This window comes from Plectropomus leopardus, chromosome 5 (assembly GCF_008729295.1).
Source record: "Plectropomus leopardus isolate mb chromosome 5, YSFRI_Pleo_2.0, whole genome shotgun sequence".
Classification (NCBI taxonomy): Eukaryota; Metazoa; Chordata; class Actinopteri; order Perciformes; family Serranidae; genus Plectropomus; species Plectropomus leopardus.
The window spans coordinates 17,910,570-17,933,021 of NC_056467.1; the positions used below are offsets into that span (position 1 = coordinate 17,910,570).

The 22,452-nt window shown below is 38.3% G+C and overlaps 3 protein-coding genes across 3 annotated transcripts; 2 read left to right on the forward strand and 1 right to left on the reverse strand.

The window, feature by feature from the left end:
* Positions 1-543: 543 nt before the first annotated feature.
* On the forward strand, positions 544-2,668 carry zgc:162608 (uncharacterized protein LOC100037332 homolog). The gene is made up of 4 exons (XM_042487273.1): positions 544-619; positions 783-841; positions 926-1,019; positions 1,531-2,668. The coding sequence occupies exons 2-4, from the start codon at positions 793-795 to the stop codon at positions 2,381-2,383; spliced, it is 996 nt and encodes a 331-aa protein (XP_042343207.1). The 5' UTR covers positions 544-619; positions 783-792; the 3' UTR covers positions 2,384-2,668.
* A 345-nt stretch (positions 2,669-3,013) lies between these two features.
* On the reverse strand, positions 3,014-7,218 carry LOC121942777 (zona pellucida-like domain-containing protein 1). Its single transcript, XM_042486027.1, has 10 exons — positions 7,125-7,218; positions 6,326-6,552; positions 5,975-6,165; positions 5,764-5,836; positions 5,580-5,677; positions 5,392-5,475; positions 5,121-5,292; positions 3,499-3,604; positions 3,394-3,417; positions 3,014-3,284 (listed from the first exon to the last, which is right to left on the reverse strand). The coding sequence occupies exons 1-10, from the start codon at positions 7,216-7,218 to the stop codon at positions 3,127-3,129; spliced, it is 1,227 nt and encodes a 408-aa protein (XP_042341961.1). The 3' UTR covers positions 3,014-3,126.
* A 6,141-nt stretch (positions 7,219-13,359) lies between these two features.
* laynb (layilin b) lies at positions 13,360-20,682 on the forward strand. The gene is made up of 7 exons (XM_042487045.1): positions 13,360-13,571; positions 15,399-15,708; positions 17,052-17,209; positions 17,713-17,757; positions 19,073-19,150; positions 19,368-19,485; positions 19,886-20,682. Exons 1-7 carry the CDS (start codon positions 13,499-13,501, stop codon positions 20,202-20,204), a joined length of 1,101 nt encoding a protein of 366 aa, XP_042342979.1. The 5' UTR covers positions 13,360-13,498; the 3' UTR covers positions 20,205-20,682.
* The last annotated feature ends 1,770 nt before the right edge of the window (positions 20,683-22,452 follow it).

Sequence of the window (22,452 nt, forward strand, 5' to 3'; positions counted from 1 at the left end):
TTTGTACAATTCAGGTTCTTGGCAAAATGGGACTTTGACGTACAAAGCTTGAAATCCAGCAACATTTCTTATCAGGCTGTGGACACACAAACTTGAACTTGTTGAACTTTTTTGGGTCACTCTGATAAACTTCCACCTCGTTTTTACTTTTTTCTTTGGATTAAGAGCGCAAAGGGCTTATTGAGTTGTTAGGAAAGTATTCTTATCTTATTAGAGTATATTCCACTGATTTATACAGGCTTGTGGACATTCTACCTTATAATGTGACAAATAAAATTGTTTTATTGATGATTATTGTCATTCTATCGTATTTCATATTGTAGTACTTTCTCCTATTGACACACTATCTTAAAATGATGCATCCTTACTGATAGGACATCATTTCCTTAAATCAATGCCTTGAGACTGTTTCGATGGGTGCTTTTGGCATGATTTCACTCTCTCTCTCTCTGTGTGTGTGTGTGTGTGTGTGTGTGTGTGTGTGTGTGTGTTTATCATCAGTGTGAACCTCCACGTGTTGACTGTTGACACAGGCAGAGTTGGGGCAGCTACTCAGATAACAAGGACCTTTATAAGTCAGATGAGAGGAGAAGTCTCTCTACAGCCCCCTGATCCTCAGGTAAAGGCCAGCCACTTTTCCATATTATTATCCTCCTCTTTTCTTCTGAGAATGGGATATAAATTGAATGATTATTTATTTATTTAGAAATGTTCAGTATTAAGTAATTTGTTCTTTATAATGTGAAATTCATATTTATTTCTTTTCATCTGTCCTTCAACAGAAAGTTTACCATGCATCTAAAAGTGGTGATCTTCGCCCTGTCAATCTTGACAATTTCAGGTACACATTTTTCTGTTAATGGGATGAAATGCCCTTTATTTTGCTAAGTATGTCTTTTTTAATGCATGTTTTCTCTGTCTGCAGCAATCCCACTCCACCGTAACACCAGGGAGGCAACGTGGACTGACTCAAAGGCCAATCAGGCTCATGACAAGGCAGAACTCACAAAGGATGTGGAGTAAGTTTTTGAAGTAAACGTACATCCATGCCGTCAAGTCAAGGTGACATATTTAACCCTTTGAAACCTTGGAAAAATGGTTTGATTTCTTTCAAAAACACGTGGAGAAGGCAAAAATCAACACATGGCCCAAAAAGTAGCAAGAAAGTATTTGAAAGTTACAAGACAATTACAGAAAAAAAGTGCAGAATATTAGAAAAAAAAATCTGTGACGTTATTTTAAATATATATATTTTTTAATATTCTACTCATTGTCCCCCCTTTTTAAGAACTAATTTTCAGGTCATTTTTGTCACCTTTTACTAATTTCCTGCAATGTGACATTTCCTGCCAAGATGTTCAATGCAATTATTCCCCATGTTTTTGAAAGAAACTGAACCACTTTGCTTAAGTTTCAAAGGGTTAAGAGGCATCTAAACAGAGCATAAGAAAACTGATGTCAAACCAGGATTTAAAGGGTTAATGAGAATAAATGTTATAACACATTCTAATGTTGTCTCTCTTTGCTCAGCACGATCTACAAAAGCCACATAGACAGCAGTGACCTTTACGACCAAGACAATCACAGCAAAAACCCAGTGGCAGAGGAGATGCAGCACAAACTCAATATGGAATCAGAGCGTCTGCGAGCCCGTCTCCGCCAAGAGCTCGCTGAGCTGCAGGAGAGGTTATCCCAATCTTCAGCCCCCCTCAGCACCACCCTGGCCAGCATGAGGGAGCGCTTGGCTCCCCTCACCCAGCAGCTCCAGAGCTCCCTCAGCAGCAACACCCAGGATCTGTGTGGCCAGCTGAGCCGCTATCTGCAGGGCCTGGAGACGGCAGAGGCCCAGGCAGCGGCCGGTCCCACTCTGTACCAAGAAGCCTTTCACTGGATGAGTCAAACCCTGGAGCACAGCAACTCCAAGGTGGCTGACCTCATCAGCAACTTCCATATTGAAACCATAGCGGTGATCGAACATCTGAAAGAGATCAGTGAGAGAGAGGCAGCCAAACCTGAACTCTGGCAGGAAATCAGCTCCAGGTTGGGACAGGAAGTGAGTTCTCTGAGGATGGAGGTGCAGAACAGGGTGGGGGCTCTCAAGGCAGAGCTTGCTGCTCTGCCAGAAAATGTATGGCCTATTAAGGCAGAAGTGACAGCAAGTATGGAGCGGTTCTGCCAAAATGCAGCTCTGCAGAGCCAAGTGCTTCAGGGCCGGATGGAGAGGTTGTTTCAGGGGCTGGAAGAGGAGCTGGGGGTCCAAGGAGACTCCGGCATCTCTTTTTCTTCCCCCTCCTTGTTCATTCAGCCTGGAGGCTCTTTGCAGGAGGATTTCTCAGTGAAACTCTCTGCTCTGATCCAAGACATTCTGCACTCTGTGCAGTGACATTTAAAAACTAACAATTAACCGCTGACATGGACCTTGAGATCATTTGATTTGCATTCTTGTCCATGAGTTTGGTCTGTTTTTTGCCATTGTAAAGTAAGTTGCTTGTAAATATTTATGTTTGGTTTTGATTGATGTTTTATTCTGAATGTGAATAAGTGTAGAAATGTCAGTATATATTTACTGAACTCTGTAAAAAGATGCTGCTTGTGGAGAGTAAAGTCATTGATAATACAAATTGCTGTTTTTTAATTACGTAATAAAAACCACAGAGTGCAATACCAACCAAATTTTAAAAAAAACTTTATTTCTTATATTTACAAAACAGGTCAGACTTATATACTGCAGATTATAATGTGCTCAAAAATATATTTGTCATGTTTTAATTAATCAATAAGATTCTGTACATGGCACCCAAAAACCTGTAAGTCTGTCAGTGGGCAGACATGAAAAGAAAATTTATAACAATATAAAATATCAAAATAACTCTGTCTGTCTTTAACAGCTTATATAGTGAATGTGTCTTTATTTACATATAGTTCAGGTTTGACTGTTCCTTCATAACCAGTAAACAACATCTGAATGCAGATTTATCAAGTATAGGCAATAGAGGTTATATAAGATTCTGCTTGGTTTCAATTATTACCTGACAAATCACAACATTATCAGATTTTATGTTCTCACAATAATCATAACGTTACAATATCAGGCGACAAGGCAAAGACAGTTAGCCAGTTGATCTTTCAGTGAAGGGATTGAACTAATCCTCCTGTCCAATAAAACTTCTTTAGGGTGAACCAAGCACCCAGAACCAGCAGGACAACAGCAGCAGAGCCAAACACCACCCCCACCGCCAGGCCCGTCATGTTCACATCATCCCTCTCCAATGGCACGTCATGACCTGATGCATGCAGGGGGACATTTATTGAGATTGCAGTTTCAGTTGTTTTAACATCATCCAAGACATTGAAATATATTTGTAATCATGAATGTGATGAAAATATACTCACTGTAGGAAGCTGCATATGGCCTGTCTTTAGAGGGAGATAAGAAAAAGAGTCAGTGAAAAACTTTTTATCATGGCTCACTTTCATAGTGTTTTTGCTAGTGCTCACCTTCTGCGGCAGTGTAAAGAGGCCCAACTGTGATAGTGGCAGATTCACTACTTTCCTCTCCAAAGGGAGTCACAGATCTTTTTCTTCTTTTTTGGTTATTACAGGCCTGAAAAACAACAAACATCCAGTCAGGTTTGGTTTGTTGTCTATGTTTCTTTGATGTAAAACTATGGTTTTTTGATACACGTTTTAAGTTTAAGAAATAATTTTATGATAGGATTGAAAAAGAAATCACAATTACATCAAATTGGGGTGATCTGGGGGTTTAAGGTGAAATGTAGAAGTACAATGTCCCCAGAACAAATCTGTATAAGGACCTTTGTTGCAGTCATCTCCCATACTTCTCTCTACTTGTCTGTCATCTCTATACAGTCAGCTTTCTAATGCCTCCCCAAAGTACCGTATCTCCATAATCTGTAGCAATGCTATCACTGCTCATGTTGGCAGATATTGAATAGAAATTAATAAGTCTGGGTTTTTTTAGCGTATGATCACCTAAAAATATGAATCATTTTGTTTTTGTTCACTTAAAATTAGCTGTTTATACTTTAATAGGGAGCAGCCCCTTGTCCATGGAGTCCATCATTTTGCACCACTATGATAGAGCCACATACGTTTTTGCTGACCACCATACTTACCAACCCCTCTGTGAGGAGAGCATTGGGACAAAAATGATTTCTTAACATGAAACCATTTTTTCAGTGTTTTTGTTGTTGTTGTTGTTATTGTTGTTCTGTTTTTCTCATTTGATCACTGGGTCCTTTGTTTTTGAGAGTAAGAGACATCTGCAGGTAAAAAACCTCCTAAAAGTCTGGATCTTAAGTTATCAAAGAAAATAAGGTTTAGCACACATTAGCAAGTGTTGGGCTGGTCATCAGCAACAAGCCAAACAGCATCAGAGAATCATCAAATTAAATAGCTTAGTTGGTCCCTATGTTTTGGACTGGAAGAGACCTCTGTGGATAATTCGGGTCACAGATAAAACCTGCTGAACAATGAGTACTGAAGGAATTCTTACTGGGAATCCTGTAATCCTCGCCGCTATATGCCACTAAAGGCCCCTAAATCTTAACACCAAACCTTCAGTCTGCTCAGATTACCCCAATCATTCTAGTGAATGTCAAGATCTATGAATTCTGTCATCTAAATCCACCCACAGGCACAGACTTATTTGATAGGATGTCCGTAAGCCAATCACAGTGTTCCACATCATCTTCAGAGGACTGCTGTAGAGCTAAGCCCTCTTTTTCAACAAGCAGCCGACCATGAGCAAGGAGGAACTGCAATGTACATTTCAGTCTATTGATAATAATTTGAAAATAAATAATTTCTGTTTAAACTGTGTTTACATTAAACGTGACATGTCATATAACTCACAAACATCAAAATATCATATGAAAGATTTGTGGCTTTACTCAGGATTTTTAAAAAAAAGAATAAAAAATAAACTTCCTCATCTCCTAAGGTGCAGAAACCAGGGAAGTTATGTACATGGTGATGTATGAATACTTGAAATGTTTGCTATAAAAGCATCGCCATGGGGCACTTTTGAAAGTTTCTTTGGCATTACTCTCTCTGATGTCTTTAAAGCAGAGTCATTTGTTCTTGACTTCTCTACTTACAGCGAGCAGCTCTTGACATTTGGTGGGCTCACAAAGTCTCAGTATGCAGTGCAGATAGATGCTGGACTTTGTCTGGTCGCGGTGTTGAACAAAGCGGAAGGCCTCAAAGTTAAACCGTGCAGACTTGTCGATGCCATTGCTTGTCACAGTTGTTCTTTGGTCCACATTACAGCTAGAGGAGTGCAGAATTATTTAGATTTACATTTAAAAAGTGATGTTAAATTTAAGATATTTCCCACATGTATGATGTTCGTGATGCATGCATCCATACCCCGTGAAGAAGTTGTGCTTTTCAGTGTGAGATGCGTTGTAAGGAGTGGGAGTGCCAAAGCAGTGATCCAGCAGCACATAGAAACTGAAAAGAGGACAGTAAGCCAACGAGGTAAGAAAATACAGCGCTCACTTTTTTCTCAATATTTCCCCGTAAGCATCCACTCACCCAGATGAGCTTTTACTTACTTTCCTGTGAGATTAATGGCCTTGACCTCCACATAGATCTTGGTTCGTAGATCAAGTCCTGATGAAGGAACCACTAGCGGGTAGAAATAGTCGGAAGTCTGGAGAAACAAAACATCGGGGTAAAATGAGTAAATTAAAAAAGCTTGATAGTGTTATGTGTTAAGGCAACTGTATGCAAACTTACATTATAAACGCTCATTTTCAGTGTGTCAATGAAGGTTCCATTATTATCGCTGGTCGCAACAGAAACTGAAGAGCTAAAAAATCATGGAAAACAGGATTACTGTATGTACATGTCATGTGGTGCCTCAGACAAAACACAACAAGGTAAATTTTCAGTTGAATAATCACAGAAAAATCTGTTTTGGCTTTAATAAAGATGGACAGTTACATACGCCACAATCTGTGTATTGTTGATCAGGTACTCCAACGGGTAGCGGCAGGAGAAGTGATAGTAGAGGTCTGTGACGTAGCTAATCACCCCCTGGTCAGATCTCGGTGTGTCAATGAACCCGGTGATGATGACTGACTGGATAGTTAAGAAGTTGCTGAATGGACCTGTGGAGTCCGGGGTCTCATCCACAATCTGATCAAGACAACAAAAAAACACATGATCTTCCTTTACATTGCCTCATGATAACCCTAGTTTAAGTTTATCTAAATCCTTGCTGCAGTAAAATCACTGGATTTGTCCACTAATTCAACTTTATTCAACATTTGAATTCTTTTCCCAGACACCTTCTGACCTGCAGAGACTGACGGCAGGGGTTATCCGAACTGTGGTTAACAGGAAGCTTGTAACGGATGATTGGAGGGTCCACACTGGTGATGACAGAGCCCTGGCACTCTGTAGTGTTGTGGTTGCCGTTCAGAGCCAGGTCGGTGGTGTTGAAGCCTGCCCACTGAGCCGTGCACAGGTTGATCTCCAGGGTGATCATAGAGGCGCCGCAGTCAACAGTCATGTCTGAATTGTCTATGAAAGAAGGAAAAAGAGAAACCAAGGGGGGAGGTTTTAACATTATGAGATTGTTTTTTTCTGTTGGAACCAAAAGGAAAGTAAATATGACGATCCAGCTGCTTCTGCAGAGACAGAGATGATATAAGTCCATAACATTAAAGCTATAGATAGTAACTTTTACAAAACACATTTGCTGAAACTGGCACTATATCCTGAAAGACGTACATGAGACAGATAATCTATGAAAGAAAATATGTCCCTCCTCCTATCCTACTCCCTCTAAAGTCATATGCTAGAGTCAATCGTGCTCCAACAAAAACAACCATTCAGAACCAAGGAGTCTTTGACGCAGCTATCAGTTATGTAAGTCGCAGTTTGTGAAACTGCCAAACTAAGCAACACTTATAAAATATGAATCAAGGTTCTGTTGCTATATTGCTTTATCTCTTGCCTTCAGAAACATATTTTAGTGCCCTGTTTAGCTGTAAAATGAGAAAGTTTGTGACCCTGACGTTATGTTGGATACAGTTTACAATGCTCATGTAAAACAAAACCACCTGTCTCACTGAAAGTAATAGCTGACCAACCTGGAGTTCTCTCATACTCAGATGAGCAGTTGTAGAGACACAGAGCAGGCTGCAGGAGCACAACCAGCAGAGGGAGACAAAGATAGAGACTCATGATATCTTGAGGAGGCTCAGTCAGATGGATAAATCCTGTTTAGATGAAGGAAGCACAAATGCAGATGCAAGAAGTGATTTTTTTAGAAAAAAAATGGGAAAAGTGCCATTTTTATTTGACTCTTATTTTCAGCATCAATTTGTGTTGCAAATTTTGTTTTGCCTGGCTGAGGCTGCTGATTTTATTTCTCCCTAAATGCTGCCATTAAGATTAATGCATTTCAATTTTAACTCCATGAGACAATCTTAAGAGGGTCTTACCTTAGCTGGTACCTTAGAAGGTGTCACAGAAGGAGTCTTGCACAGTGGCTTTTATAGAATTTGACAGCCTTAAGACACCTAAAACCACAGAGGTGTGACTCTCAAGCCCTCCCTTAAACTAAATATAGACCCCATACATCATTACACACACACACACACACACACACACACACACACAAATATAGACACACTTTCTCCATGTTTCTAACATAACTTGACGTTTAGTCGAGAGCCGCTCCTGGCAGAGCTCACTGTCACATCTAAATCCAGCAGATTAATCTGTCAGTGGGATTTAACACAGATCCTCAGGTCAACTACAACTGCTGTTTCAGGTTTCCCTCCATCAAAAATGATTATTGGAGGTGAAAGTGAGAGTTGGTTTCTGTCATTCAGTGAAAGAAGTGCACTTTTAAACTATCACCATAACAACTGACCATGATCAGAATACCTCTACATTTCATATATTTTCTCTGCAGGTTTTCAATCAGCCCACTACAGTTAAATGCCACTGGAAAAACAAAGGCAAAAAACTAGGGCTGTTAAACGAGTCAAGTACATTATTTTGCATTTCAAAACAGCTTTGAAGTGCATATAATATATTCACACACGAAATAGTTCTTCGCCATCTATGGCGAAGCAGTTTCCTGCTGACATGAGACTTCTAAGCTGCACCTGTGTGCTCAGCTAGTAGATGGTGCAATATCAAGACTGTTTAGGGACCTCAATATACCAAAATATTCAAATCCAATAGGCCAAAATAACACATATATAGTGCATTAAAAAATAATAATAATAACGGCATGGTTTCTGCTTCAAACTGCATGGGACTGCATAAAGTGGGTAGTCTGAAGGGGAGATGCATGGGTACCATAGAACCCATTTTAAATGAGTTATTGTCAAATAGGTCAGAGGTCAAAGGGCCTCTGTGAAATGCCCATGCCGTTTTTTCTATGCCAAAATGTATCCTAAATTTTATGCATCCAAATTCATTGTGCAGAGATTTCACTGAAAGGATTCATGTCTTGAGAATGAAACACCTTGAATGCTTGAAAGGTGATCATGCTTGCCACAAGCAAAAAAGTCCTCAGCCAACCAGGATTAACCTTTCTTAATTTCCCTTGCATGTCAAACCTCTCCTCTATTGTCTCCATTGACTTGCACTGCAGATAGTCCACATAGCTATAGGCCACAACACAACTGAGAAGCCCCATTGTTCCTCAGAAATATAGAATGAAATGTTCTAGTGTTTTTTGCCAAAGTGCCCATGGTGAGAGGGGACATTTGTTACACTATCCACACATGCGTCACTGTTTTAGAATCTCTTCAGTCCCTGTCTACATCTGAGGATTACCTCCCAGTACACCTATTTGGCAGCAAGTCGTTGGTCTTTCTTCTGCTCTCTAATCACATTCTCCATTTCATCTTCCTATAATCCCTCTGACTGCATGGTCTGGTCTGGAGAGATGTCTGGATGGAGATGCCTTGGATATTATTTTTACTTGTCCATAGGTTGATGGGCCAGAATAAACAAAAAAAACAAAAAATGAAAACTGCTAATAAAACATGGTTTATAGCAAGTGGTGGAATGTGACCAAGCACATTTACTCAAGCACTGTACTTAAGTATTATTTTGAGGTATTTTCTTTTCATGCTACTTTATACTTTTACTCCTCTACTCGTCATATTGTAGCTTCTACTGAACTACATTTGTCTGTGTTGTTGTTTTTCTTTGTTTTTTTAAATACTTTTGAGTTTTTTATATTTTCCTTTTTTAAAACATTTTGAGTTGGAGTTTTTTATTTTTTAATTATTTTGAGTTTTTTGGAGAGTGATTTTTATCATTTTGTATTTCCCTTTTTTTTTTTCCTTTTTATAATTTTGAGTTTTTGGGTGGTTTTTTTTTTCTTAGATTTTTCTGTATAGTGTAATTTTACTTTTCTGTATTGGGTACTTTTACTTTTAATACTTTAAGTACATTTTCCTACTTCATTTTATTTAAGTAACTTTTACATGCACAGAGTTTTTTCATAGTATGGTACTTTTACTTAATAAAAGGATCTGAATATTTCTTCCACCACTGTTTAGAGCACATTACATACTGTCACTTCCCAATAAGAACCATCTCCAATTTTAACTCTTTTGTGGGGAAAATAAATGTTCCCACTTGAAATACACTGAATAATTCATTTTTTTAAAAAATGCATAAACCAAAGATTACTTTTTGTAAGGAGGCTAAAGCTAGGAAGACTGCCAACGTTCTTGATAATGATTACTGTTCCTACTCTTTCATACTGGTTTCTTTCACTAAGAGCAAGAATGGTTCCTGACATATAATCTCATTAGAAAACAATGAAAATAAGGCCCAAGGCAGGACACAGATTTAGTTTTGGAGGAAAGAGGATACACTGGGAATCCTCTGAGGACAGGGTACTGTACTCTGTGAGCAGGAACACTAAAGCAGATAATTAGAGTAGCTAATGACCCCCAAGGGTGTAAATAAAACATCATATTGACAGCTAACGGACTGATGCTTAAAAATAGTTGCGACAGTCCACAGTTCTAAATGAGTTTTTGTTTCACTGTAAATTGTTTACTTGTGTTACCAAGAGCATAGGTTTTGTTTCAACATGGGGGGAACCCATATGAAACAGGGGGTTTGGGGAGGTCCTCCACCGGGAATTTATAGGCATCAAACACTTAATTTCCTGCTTTCTGCTAAAATTTGATGCGCCTATTTGTGCATTTTCTGTAACAATTAATGGTGTAAATGTCTTTAATACCATTTGTACTGGCGGGGTACTAACACAAATGTTCTAAATATATTGAGGGGGATCCGTCCATGAAATCTATCAAATTCAAGCATTAGTGCATACAATACATATAATACCTATGTGTGACTGTAGCAATAAATGTTCGTAAAAAAATGATTATCAATTTGTGTCATTCAGTGGTGGAAGAGGCTTCCAGGTGCTATTAGTAAATGTACTGAAACTGCATTGTGAAAACATTCCACTATAAGTTTATGTCCTGTATTCATATTTTATTGATTTGGTATTTTAATACAAAAAAGTACAGATGTAATATCAGCAACATGCACTCAAAGTATTAAAGTAAAAGTAGAAATGTTTGGCTGAAAAACGTCCCGTGACTAATATATTCTTATATATGATAATACTAATGCATCAAAGTATTTTACTTTTGTAGCTACTTTATATAAAGTTAGGTATTTCAAAATTGGTGGGATTGTGAGGTGATTAATGGGAGGGAAAAGAAGAAAAAAAATAGCTAAATTGTGCTCAACTCTGGTGGAATGACTTAAAACAAGTCAAGGAGCCAAAACAAGACTGATTTTTTTTTCTTCTTTTTAATATGCGGTCAAGCTTATAGTTAAAGTGATTGGGAACTGATGGTTTAATCTTCAACATTGTCTTGTGGTCCATACACCTTTCTTTGTGGTTTTTATGTAAATTTTAAAAGTAACCCGTTACTCCAGCAGCGAGATCAATTCATAGCATTAAATGATACTTATTTCCACAGTGCACAATGCACAGTATAGAAGTCTTGCACAGAAAAAGCATTTAGCGAATATATTCAAGTATAGTATCATTGTCTCAAATTTTTACAAAATTAAAGTACTTCAGGAAATGTACTTGGTTACTGGTCACCAGTTGTGTCAACAGGTACATTTCAAAAGCAGACAGGAGTTGCTGCTCGGCCTTATTTTATCAGTAGTTTGGTGTCATCTGCTGGCCAAAGTTAGACAGAGCTCAAATGGCGTATTGTTCACTACGTCTGAAGGACTTGTGATCCACCAACATTGAGGAGTGCAAGTCTAGTGTGTGTGTGTGTGTGTGTGTGTGTGTGTGTGTGTGTATGTGTGAGGAATGTGATTAGTAAATTGGGGTGTATCTAAGGACAGGTATGTAAGTATGAAGAGAAAAACTGTAACAGAGCTAATAAGCAGAAGGTTGACAATATATATAATAATATGGCAACTGCTTGTGCTCGCTCAGGCAGCACATATGAAATAATATGGCAACTGCTAAGACCATGGCATATGATTCACAAAATTTTAAAACTATTCGGTGACCCCCTGTGCACCACTCCCATTTTCTAATGAAATATATACAGTAGGGTAATGACTGAATAACTCTGCTTTAATTTTCAGTGACCTGGTTCTCAGATGCAGTGGTGGGCAAGGAGCAGTCTGGGGGCAAATTTGGCCCTGTGACAAAAATATTTGACATTCTAATAAGTTTGCATGAAAACCTTTACATGCTTTGTTTAAATCCCTAAAAATATGGCCTACCATCTAATAAAGCCCTGTAGTGAGCAGAGGCATGCAAAAGATGGGCAAAACAATTCTTTTTGCAGGATCAATTCCTCTGAGGATAATACATGTAATCAAATCTATTAAACCTATTGAGATATAAATGCTTTCTGCAAAATATGTGTGGCCCTGACAGTATCACCCCCACCCCCCACACACAAACTTTCCACTATGCATTACAAGTCATCATGAACAAGTTTACATTAAGATAAAGTAATTATTTTGATGCATTGATTCAGCATTCCAGCATTCAAATTGGCTTTGTGATCTCAATGCAATTATACAGAAATGTGCTGTATTTTTATGGTGTCGGAATAATACAAAAAAATGAGTTCATGATCATATTTCATGGCACTTGATTTCCTTTGCTCTTTATCAATATGATGTTTAAATTCTCTGAGCAATAAAAAACTGAGCATCTCTTCGCAGTCAAAAGAGCATTGGCCTTGATTTGGAAGAGGTTTCAACTCAAGTCTGATTAAATCACATTGCTGCACTACCTTATGACACAATACAGGTTCATGAGCACTGGACACTAAAAAGAGTCATTCAAAAAGATTTGTATATTTTCCCCCATCACTAATACAAACAAACCAAAACAGTGGCAGGTCACTAGTTAACCTGTCAGCCTTTTGGTCTTAAGGGGGAAAGTTTCAGTCAGATGATTTTGCTGCATTAAAGAGTGTAAAATGACTAATTTTTGCGTAATCCATACTACTGCCCCAGACTTTGACAATCACTAATATTCTGGAAACGCAGCCGCAATGCCTGGAAACTCACTAGGCAATGAACAGGAAGTATGTCTCTAAAAAAAAAATCCTTTCCCTTTCCTCCTCTGCACACTTTCCTGTTCCAATCTCGCTCTCTCTTCCTCTTTATCTCTCACTCTGCCTCTGTCTCACGTTTTGTCCTGGCTGTGTCTCTCATAGTGTTTTCACAGTCTGCTATGAGTCAGTTTCCTTCTAAATACTTGTTTTATAGATGTTTTTAATCACCAGCCACATCAGACATGTAGTTGCTATACTGAATGAAATCTCATACAACACATGAGATCAACATGACAAAGAAAAGGAAAAACTGAGTTGTACTTTTAACACGCACCATTGAAGTTTTTAAAGTCAACCTTGTTTCTGTTTCTGCTTTCTCGCTTCATTTTCTCCTCTGAGCTATTTCTCCCCGGACAGTACTAAATCTTTTGTGTGTGTGTGTGTGTGTGTGTGTGTGTAGTGGAAAAAGCAGGAGAGATAGTCATTCTTTATTTTAATACAGAGAGCATGATGCATGCACAAAGAACTCTATTCATCCTCTGATAATGTGGTTCCTATATGTGGAATAGGATTTTGCTAATTTGGTAAAGGGGACTATGGTTGCACAAATGCACAAATCCACATTTTTGGGGTCTGAGCTTACATCTAGAAGGAAAATTACAACTGAAAAGAGACAATACGTTGTCTTTTTTAAAGCAAAAAAATAAAAAATTTAAAAGTTGGACTCTCTCACTCTTGATGTTTTTCCCCTCAGCAGACGCCATATGCACGCCTCCACCAGTCGACCCACTTTTCACTGGATAACTGGAACTGCCTCGATCACCAGTCTGTTTGTCTCAGGGGTTGACAGTCTGTTTATAGTAAACTTATTGCCACTCGATTTTGAGACTAATCGTGCAATACACACGGGTGAACATGTAGAAATGGATTTTATGAAGCTGTTTGGCACCGTTATCGCCGTTTTGTTCCACCCTGGATCCGCGTCTAAAATAAATGGTAAGGAACGAAAACTCCCGATTTAAACTTAACCGACTCGATGTAAAATGCCTATTGCATATTTTATTCCAAGGTAAGACTTTGACTTGTTTGTTTTTACCGAGATACTTTTCGTGTATGTATTTATTTATTTAAGTTTGCGTGTGGCGCTGAACGAGGCTGTGCATTTGTTCTAAAGCATATTTTATTTTCATGTTGTTTTTTTTAGATGGATTAGGGTTTGATACCAGAACCACCGCAAACAACCCTAAAGCCAGCAGTATGTGCTTATATTAAACAGGCTGCAGTCACACAGCTGCACGTGATGTTGTGGAAAATGAACATCAACAGATCACTGATCTGAAGTCAGGAGGTCGCATAGTATTATGCTGTCGTACTAACAGGCTGCCAGTGGTGGAGGAAATACTCAGATATTTTGCTTAAGCTACAGTAGCAATACTGCAACTCAGAAATACTCTGTCATAAGTAAAAGTGCTGCATTCAGAATTGTAGTCAAATATAAGTAGTATTGGCATCATACTAATATACTTAAAGCACCACAGTAAAAGTACTCATTAGCCTATGCAAAATGGCCCACTTCAGAATCATATAGTCTACATTTTATTACTGGATTATGCAATTTGTGCAACTATCAATCATGGATTTACAGTATCTGTATAAGTGAAAGGTGTACAGATTTTATATTCTTTTTTTAATCTATTTCTATGTTTTTTTTCCTATCTAGCACTCACTTTTTTTTTCCTCTTTATTCTTGTGTTCATCATTTTAATGTTGAAGCTGGTGAATCTTTGGCTTCATTTCCATTGCTATTTACATACTTCAGGGTAGCATAATCTATAATAACATATCACTATATATTACCTGATTTATATTTGATACTGATAATTTGCAAAGTAACTTAAAATTATGAAATAAATGTAGTGGAATATAAAGTACACTGTATCCCTCTGAAATGTAATGGAGTAGGACTATAAAATACCATTATTAACATTATTAGTACAGTATTTTGTTGCTTTCCACCATTGTAGGCTACTATAATAACAATGCTGCTTACAATGATAAAACCAACACTTGTCCCAATACTTACTACACTACTATGCAACAGATGCCCAAATATATAGATTAGCACATTTTTATTATCTATTAGAAAAAAATTTAAAAAATATTGAAGGAATATTTCACAGAAATAATATATTTCTTGTTTATTCTTATTTTTCCTGGCAAAGATCAATCACTTCTTTCACACTTCACAAAGTCACATTTTCAACTATTTTTAGCAAGTGATAAGGGGTTGCAGGTAGACATGAGCAGTAAAATGGTTGGGAATCACTGGTTTAATCTATTTTCTGTTTATTAGTTGGCTTATTAAAAAATGTCATGTGCGATTGATACATTTAACCAATAAAGATACATCATGTGAAGCCACATTCTTTAGTCAATAATTAAGCTCCTCAGTGTGCCACCTCAGCAAACCGCTGTATTTCTGCAGACATGTTCAGACTCAGACATTTTTATTTTATTTTTTCTTTGTCTGTCACAGCGCAGCACAGCATCAAAACTATTTTGATTGGCACAAGACAAATCAAGAAAAAGCAAACATATCTTTTTTTAGCCTTCAAAAATATAGGTTGGACACTGTAATTTCCTCCCACATGGCAGGAATTATGGTAAGACTGTCAAAAAAATTCTGGTTCCTAAAAAAAATCTGGTTCCTAATTTGTCTGTGATGCTGTAGTTTGTTTATAATCTTCCTGGAAGTTTTCAGAAAAGAAAAACATAAGCCTTCACTTATCATCTTATCTCCCTGGTGCTGTCTGTGGTGACCAGGTCAAAGGATCTGTCGGCGTGGGACAGAGCGCCCATGCTACAAGGTGTCCTACATCCAGGACAGCAGGCGGAGACTGACCTTTGAGGATGCCAGGCAGGCCTGCAGGTCGGATGGAGGCGAGTTGCTCAGCATTGAAACAGAGAGCGAGCAGCGACTGATGGAGAGGTTCATACAGCAGCTGCAGGCTGAAGATGGAGACTTCTGGATCGGGCTCCGCCGCAGCCCACAGCGCTACACGGCAGCAGGGACCACGAGCCCAGGATGCCCCTCCCAGTATTATTGGTTGGATGGAAGCAAAGCCAAGTTCAGGTTGCTGGTTTATTTTTTGTCTTGTAATTTTTTATGTATAAATAGTTTGGACAGAGCATACTAAAACTAAATAGAAAAAGGCTGAAGTCAGTTGTGTCTTAGAAAAGATTATTGGACTGCAATGGTGCTTGTGTGGGAGTGAAAGAATGTCTACAGTCCTTTGCAAGAAGTTGGCAAAAAAAATTCACATATCAATAAAAAGTTGCATGCAGTTATGTTTATTTTCCATTTTAAATCCACTATATGGACAAATGTATTGGGACACACCTCTTAAAAACTGAATTCAGGTGTTTCATTCAGTCCCATTGCCACAGGTGTATAAAATAAAGCACCTAGCCATTTAGCCTGCCTTTACAAGCATTTGTGAAAGAATGGGTCATTCTGAAGAGCTCACTGAATTTGAGCGTGGTATTGTGATAGGATGCCACCGTTGCAACAAGTCAGTTTGTGAAATTTCTTTCCTCCTAGATATTCCACAATCAACTGTAGGTGGTATTATTGCAAAGTGGGAGCGTTCAGGAAGTACTGCAACTCAACCACAAAGTGGCCAGCCATGTAAAGTTACAGAGCGAGGTCGCCAAGTACTGAGGCAGTAAAATAGTGCGTAAAAGTCGCCAACGCTCTGCTGACTCAATAACTGAGTTCCAAAACCTCCTGTGGCATTAACTTTAGCACAAAAACTGTACGCCGGGAGCTGTCTGGCAGTCTGATGGATGAGTCTGTGTTTGCCAGGAGAACGTTACCTGCCTGACTGCATTGTGCCAACTGTAGAGTTTGGTGCAGGAGGGATAATGCTGTGAGGTTGTTTTTCTGGGGTTGGCTTAGGGCTCTTAGTTCCAGTTAAGGGAAATCTTAATGCTTCAGCTTACCAAGACATTTTGGACAATTCTATGCTTCCAATTTTGTGGGAACAGTTTGGGGAAGACCCTTTTCAGTTCCAGTATGACTGTACCCCAGTGCACAAAGCAAGGTCCATAAAGGCATGTTTGGATGAGTTTGGTGTGGAGCCCTGACCTCAACCCTATCGAACACCTTTGGGATGAACTACAACAGAGACTGCGAGACAGGCCCTCTTGTCCAACATCAGTGACTGACCTCACAAATGCTCTTCTGGATAAATGGGCAAACATTCCAACAGGCACACTCCAAAATCTTGTAGAAAGCCTTCCCAGAAGACTGGAGGCTGCTATAACTGCAAAGGGGGACCAACTCCATATGAATGCATATGGATTTAGAATGGGATGTCATTAAAGCTCCTGTAGGTGTAATGTGTAGGTGGCCCAATACTTTTGTCCATATAGTGTACAATGTAAATCTAAGCCTGTGCATCTTATTTGCTTCAGGAACTGGCACTGGGACGAGCCATCCTGCGGTGCTGAAATGTGTGTGGTTCTGTACTACCAGCCCAATGCACCGCCTGACGAAGAAGGTCATTTCCTGTTCCAGTGGAACGATGACAACTGCAACTCCAAGAACAACTTTGTCTGCAAATACCCAGAAGGTGAGCCAGATGGTCACAGACGCTGTGCTGTTGTACCTGGCTGCACAGTGCTGGGATTTATTGACATTTGGCACTCAGGGTTTTAGCTCTTGAATCCCCAAAATCTGAACTTTATCTTCCAAAAGCTGTTACAAAAATGTGACCAAGCTGTCAACCACTAGTACTAAACAAGTTTTGTGCAATTTTAATGTTGGTTGCCTGGATTACTCTAAGACTCTGCTCTCCGGAAACCCAAGAAGATATATCTGCCTGTGTTTAATATTTATTTTTAAATAAACCTGTTGGTTTTAAGTGCTTTTAAGGTTTTGAAAACTGTGAAACAACCCTTCAGTTAATCTGTTTGCACACTTTTCAGCCTATAAATTTAAAAACGCCTCAGCATATCATTCTGTTGATTAGTTTTTACTTTCTTTTTCAAATGAAGTATCATTGACTACATTATTTTAAAGTTTGAATGGCTGGATGATGCTTAATAACCTGCTACCTTTCTCTGTCTTTTGCAGAAAGAGCACCAGTATTCACTGAGGGAGGGAACACAGCACATGCAGGTACAACATGCACTTGACTGAGCTACATATGTATACTGTCTTTGTATTCCAAATGTTTCTGTGGGAGATAGATAACAAGTGACTGCAGATGTGGTCATACTAAGATCAAGAAAAGTTAGACTAAACCACCACATCACAATTTTTTATGCCTTTTGTGTAAATGAAGACCTCTAATTGTCAAAATATACTAAGGTTTGGGTTGTTACTTAAAAAAATAGAACAAGTACTATAAAATAACTAGCTAAAAGCAGGAAAATGTAAAAAAAAAAAAAAAAAAAAAAAAAAAAGAGCAGGAGCAACTGCAACAGGCTGCATGCTTGTTGGCGCATGGGCACAAACAGGTCACATGTAGTACAGTACAGTACATGTGCGATGTATTCAGTCTTTTAGCAAGTCATTCTCTCTTTCCATTGAAATAAAAATGGAACAAATCTTGAGTTTTACAAAAAGTGAATCAAAACAGCATGTTAAAACTATTCAACACATGTATTCTATGGAAGCCCTAAGCGGCCATACATTCATACATTTTTTTGTCTCCATTTTGTTGAGATAAAGTAATAATTTTCTCAAGATAACAAAACAATATTTTAATAGTAGGCTATTCCTTGAAAGAATTAATTTGAAACATCATAAAGCATAGCAATGCCAGAGGAGCAGGAGAATATCGACCTCCACATCACATTCAGTGGACTAAGTGGTGACTATCTGTGTAACATTCACTCATGCATTTGTTTAAAAAATATTTAAGAATAGAAAACATAAAAGCACAAAACAAACGGCTTATCTACATTAGTGTCCAGGGCATCCATCAGTAAATATGGCATGGCATGTCACATGTGACGTTTATCTTGGGCCTATCACATTTAATTTGTTATCTTGAGATCTCAAATTAAATATTTTGTAACTTCGGGAAAACACAGTTTCATTATATCGAGATCTTTAGAAAATTATTTCATTATTCTGGGAAAATGGATAAGAAAAATGTACAAATGTATGGCTGCTTAGGGCTTCTGCAGTATTCACATACATTCCTAAAAACCTCAAATAAGCTTTAAGTAAAATGTGCATAAAGATGCATGTGATGACATCATCTAACAACATGGAGATGTATACCGGGAAAAATAAACAATTAGGCACAATTTTCCGTTAATTTGTTATACATTGTGCTTTTTATATTTTTAAATCCTGCACTCACATGTTTTGACTGTTGTTTCTTTTGGTAGAAATCACTGTCACGGCCACATAAACAATGTCTTGTGTCTTTATTTTTGTTATATTCAACTGATGATATAATTTTGTTTTACGATTTTTCCAGTTCCATCTCTGAGGCCAAACATATTCTCAACTACAGAGAGGGATGGGAGGATAAAAATAGGACTATCTGAGTCATCAGGTAAGAAAAAAAAAACTTATATTTTAGTCTTAATACTTCAAGTTAAAGCCTTGTATGTTTTGAAGGTACTGAAAAATAATTTTTAAAGGTCAGGTGTGTAGTATTTAGCAGCATCTAGCAGTTAGGTTGCAGAACTGAAAATTGTTTAAAAAATGACAAATAAATCTGCCTCCATCTTCCTTCTAAATTATGCTTAGTAATATTCTTTTCTTTGCAGTATCCCTCTCAGACAACACCCTGTATGTTTCCTACATCCTTTATGCAACTATTCCTGCTCTGCTGCTGCTGCTGTTTGCAGCTGCTGGGTTCTTCTGCTACAAGCAGTATGCTAAGAGGTAAAAGCAGAAAAGTGTGAGCTGTTGTGCTATAAACCAGGAATGGTTGTTCTTCAAATATAAAACACCGTTTCTGAATGCAAAATTATAAAATGAAATATTAAGTAGCATTTTAGAAGAGATAACTGGCATTTTTGCAGAATGAGTTCTGTATCTGTGTATTTATTGAATATTTACTTATTAATATGACACATCAACACATCTCTTCTCCAAGTATTTCCTCAGTTTTGGCCTATGTCAGCACTCATTTCTCAAGGGTATACGTAACTTATTTCTTGTTTCTTTGGTCTTCCGTCTACAGTAAAAAATGTGTTTTCTCACTTTATGTGGCCTGTAAAGAGGAGATTTCACAGAGCAGCATGTTGTGATGATCCTTTAATGTCATTTGTTTCATATTCAGGAGGAAGACACAAACAGAAAGCTACCCCAGCAGCAGATCAAAACAGTGGATGACAACAACAGCTTCACCTTATGCCATACAAGGACCTTATGCCTTTAGTGACATTACCAAACTGCCTCACATGACTCTGGACAGCAGCATGCCGGCAGACATCATGACAAAGTACCCCAGTGCTCCTTTCCAGGACTCCCAGTGTGACGACTATGAGAACGTGTCGTGTGCATACAAGGAGAGTGGCTTTGTGACCAACGACATCTATGAGACCTGCAGAGGTCAGAGCCGGCAGGCTGGTTGGGTGGAAAATGAGATCTATGGATAACACGGTTGATGCCTATCTGGTCTCTGTGAGTGTCCATTAACCTCATACCAGCTGTCAAATATAACGCAGTTAGACTGAAGAAAACAATGTTCTCCATTCTTTTCTTCCTGCACACCCTACCAGTTACCTGTGTGGTGCAGGATTACCCAATACATGTCAGCCCCGACTCATGCGCCAGTAGCCTGCTATCTCCTGTGTGTATCTACAGTGTGGCATCCTGAGCATCCAGGATCCAAAGCTGCAAGTCAGATACATGCTTAAAGCAGGGTTTCCCAAAGTTTTTTCAAATGTGAGTCCATATTTCAGCCTAGAACTTCCTGAAAACCCACTAATACTATGGATGGAAATCGAAAAGATTTAATTGACACCATGCCATTATTGATTCTTCTCACCAATTCGATTATTTTTCACATGTCCCATATTGCTTTATGTAAATTTTCTGTGTGGAACAAAATGTGTTGACTACACAGGTGTTCAGCGCCCTGTTTGAACACAGTGTAGAAATAAGAGAGTATTTGTACAGAATTAATTTTGATTTACGTTTTCTCAGACAAAGAAAAAAACTTTTAAGCCTGCCTGCTTTTATTAATTTTATTATAACATAAGATATTAAATATTGTCTGTAATTGATGTGCTGCTTAGTTGCGAAATATTGGCACTTTTGCGTAGAGTGTCAAAAACATGGCATTCCTTGAATTCAAGCCCATTTTGTGTAGAAATATGTTTCAGCATATTCTGGTGTTTCTACCTTCTCTTGAAATCATCATTTTCCAGACATAACAAGCACCACTGAAGCCATGCTTTGGACTGTTTTTTCCTCTTCACCATGACTCCTTCTTATTGCAAGTTTTCAGCAGTGTAGATGTATGAGATTGGCAACATTGTTTTCCAATGTCCACCTGTCAGAAAAACATACCAGCATCAATATAAGAAACTGATAAGCTTTGAGGTATAGACTTTTAATTTTCCAATTTGGAACCAGTTCTCAAATGAAGCCCGTTTTCAATTCCCATCCTTCAACAATATAGTTCTTAGTTTTTCAATTAAACTGTGAATATGAACATGCCATACCTTTGGATTCGAGAGTAAAATATGGCTTGTATAAATAGCTAATATATTTCAAATATTTTAAATAAATGTTATGAATTTAAAAAAGATTGCAGCTATGACAGCAGCTTTTCGAGGTTTAGGCACTGTGGTGCTTTGAGCTACATGCCAAGACAGCATGCTAACATGCTCACAAAGGCCAATGATAACATGCAGATGTTTAGCAGGTATGATGTTTACAGTGCTGACAATCACAAATGTGTGTTCGCATGCTAACATTTGATAATTAGCACTGACCACAACAGTTGAGGCTGAGGGGAATGTCATTAGTTTTGCAGATATTGGTTATAAAGCATCAAATACAAAGTTTGGGGTTGTAGTTCAATCATTGTTACGACACTTAAGGTCTAGTAGTGTGTAGCTAGCAGTGAGACTGCAGAACTGCATTTTTCCTATGTCCCAGGTGTGTGGAGAACTACACTGGCCGACGCAAAAAAATGGTCCTATCTAGATCAAGTATTTGGTTTGTCCGTTCTGGTTTGCTGTAGAAACAAAAGGGCAGATTCTGTGGAAGGGGACCTGCTCTCCATGTAGATTTAAGTGGTTCATTCTAAACAAAATGAAAAAAAAAATTATAAACTAATTAAAAAACACAGTCATGAATATTAAAAACAATTTCTTCCAATAGATGCCCCCAAATTGAACACACTGGACCTTTAATTCAAAATCACACTCTATAACCTTATAGTGGCACTGCAAAATTGAGATCATCATCTAGACCAACTTCTCAGACAAATTTTGCGTTTTCATAGCAGCACAAAGTCTTTTGGTTTCAGAGAGGCATTAATGAAATCAAATAAGCATTACTGAGTCATGTCAGGTTAGCACTGCGGCAGTGCTGCTATATTTGGCATGGTGAATTTCACATTTAACCCTGGGAATAAGTGCAAGTTTTGAGGACATGCAAGGTTACTCATCTTGTAAACAATCCAGAATTAAACTACTCATCTGATTTCCAATCACGTCACCAGATATTGTGAGCCACAAGGACAAAGAGATCCTGTTGTCTTTACAGCAGTGGAGTTGTCCCATTCAAGGACTTTTCTGACTCTTTCTCTAAACCTCAAGAGTGGTGTCAGCCCAGTGTAAGGCTTCCTGTTTGGACTGTGATGTCAGGGAACAGGACAGTGTACGCGGAAAC

What these genes read in the sequence shown, in the direction of transcription:
- LOC121942777 (XM_042486027.1), bottom strand. Translation starts at nt 7,218, where the DNA reads ATGAGTCTCTATCTTTGTCTCCCTCTGCTGGTTGTGCTCCTGCAGCCT. An exon ending in TGAGTATGAGAGAACTCCAG is followed by an intron (nt 6,553 to 7,124) that starts GTTGGTCAGCTA and finishes CTTCTTTCATAG; the next exon opens with ACAATTCAGACATGACTGTT. An exon ending in TGAAAATGAGCGTTTATAAT is followed by an intron (nt 5,678 to 5,763) that starts GTAAGTTTGCAT and finishes TTGTTTCTCCAG; the next exon opens with ACTTCCGACTATTTCTACCC.
- laynb (XM_042487045.1), top strand. Translation starts at nt 13,499, where the DNA reads ATGGATTTTATGAAGCTGTTTGGCACCGTTATCGCCGTTTTGTTCCAC. An exon ending in ATCCGCGTCTAAAATAAATG is followed by an intron (nt 13,572 to 15,398) that starts GTAAGGAACGAA and finishes TGTGGTGACCAG; the next exon opens with GTCAAAGGATCTGTCGGCGT. An exon ending in AGGGAACACAGCACATGCAG is followed by an intron (nt 17,758 to 19,072) that starts GTACAACATGCA and finishes CGATTTTTCCAG; the next exon opens with TTCCATCTCTGAGGCCAAAC.
- zgc:162608 (XM_042487273.1), top strand. Translation starts at nt 793, where the DNA reads ATGCATCTAAAAGTGGTGATCTTCGCCCTGTCAATCTTGACAATTTCA. An exon ending in GTCAATCTTGACAATTTCAG is followed by an intron (nt 842 to 925) that starts GTACACATTTTT and finishes CTCTGTCTGCAG; the next exon opens with CAATCCCACTCCACCGTAAC. An exon ending in GAACTCACAAAGGATGTGGA is followed by an intron (nt 1,020 to 1,530) that starts GTAAGTTTTTGA and finishes CTCTTTGCTCAG; the next exon opens with CACGATCTACAAAAGCCACA.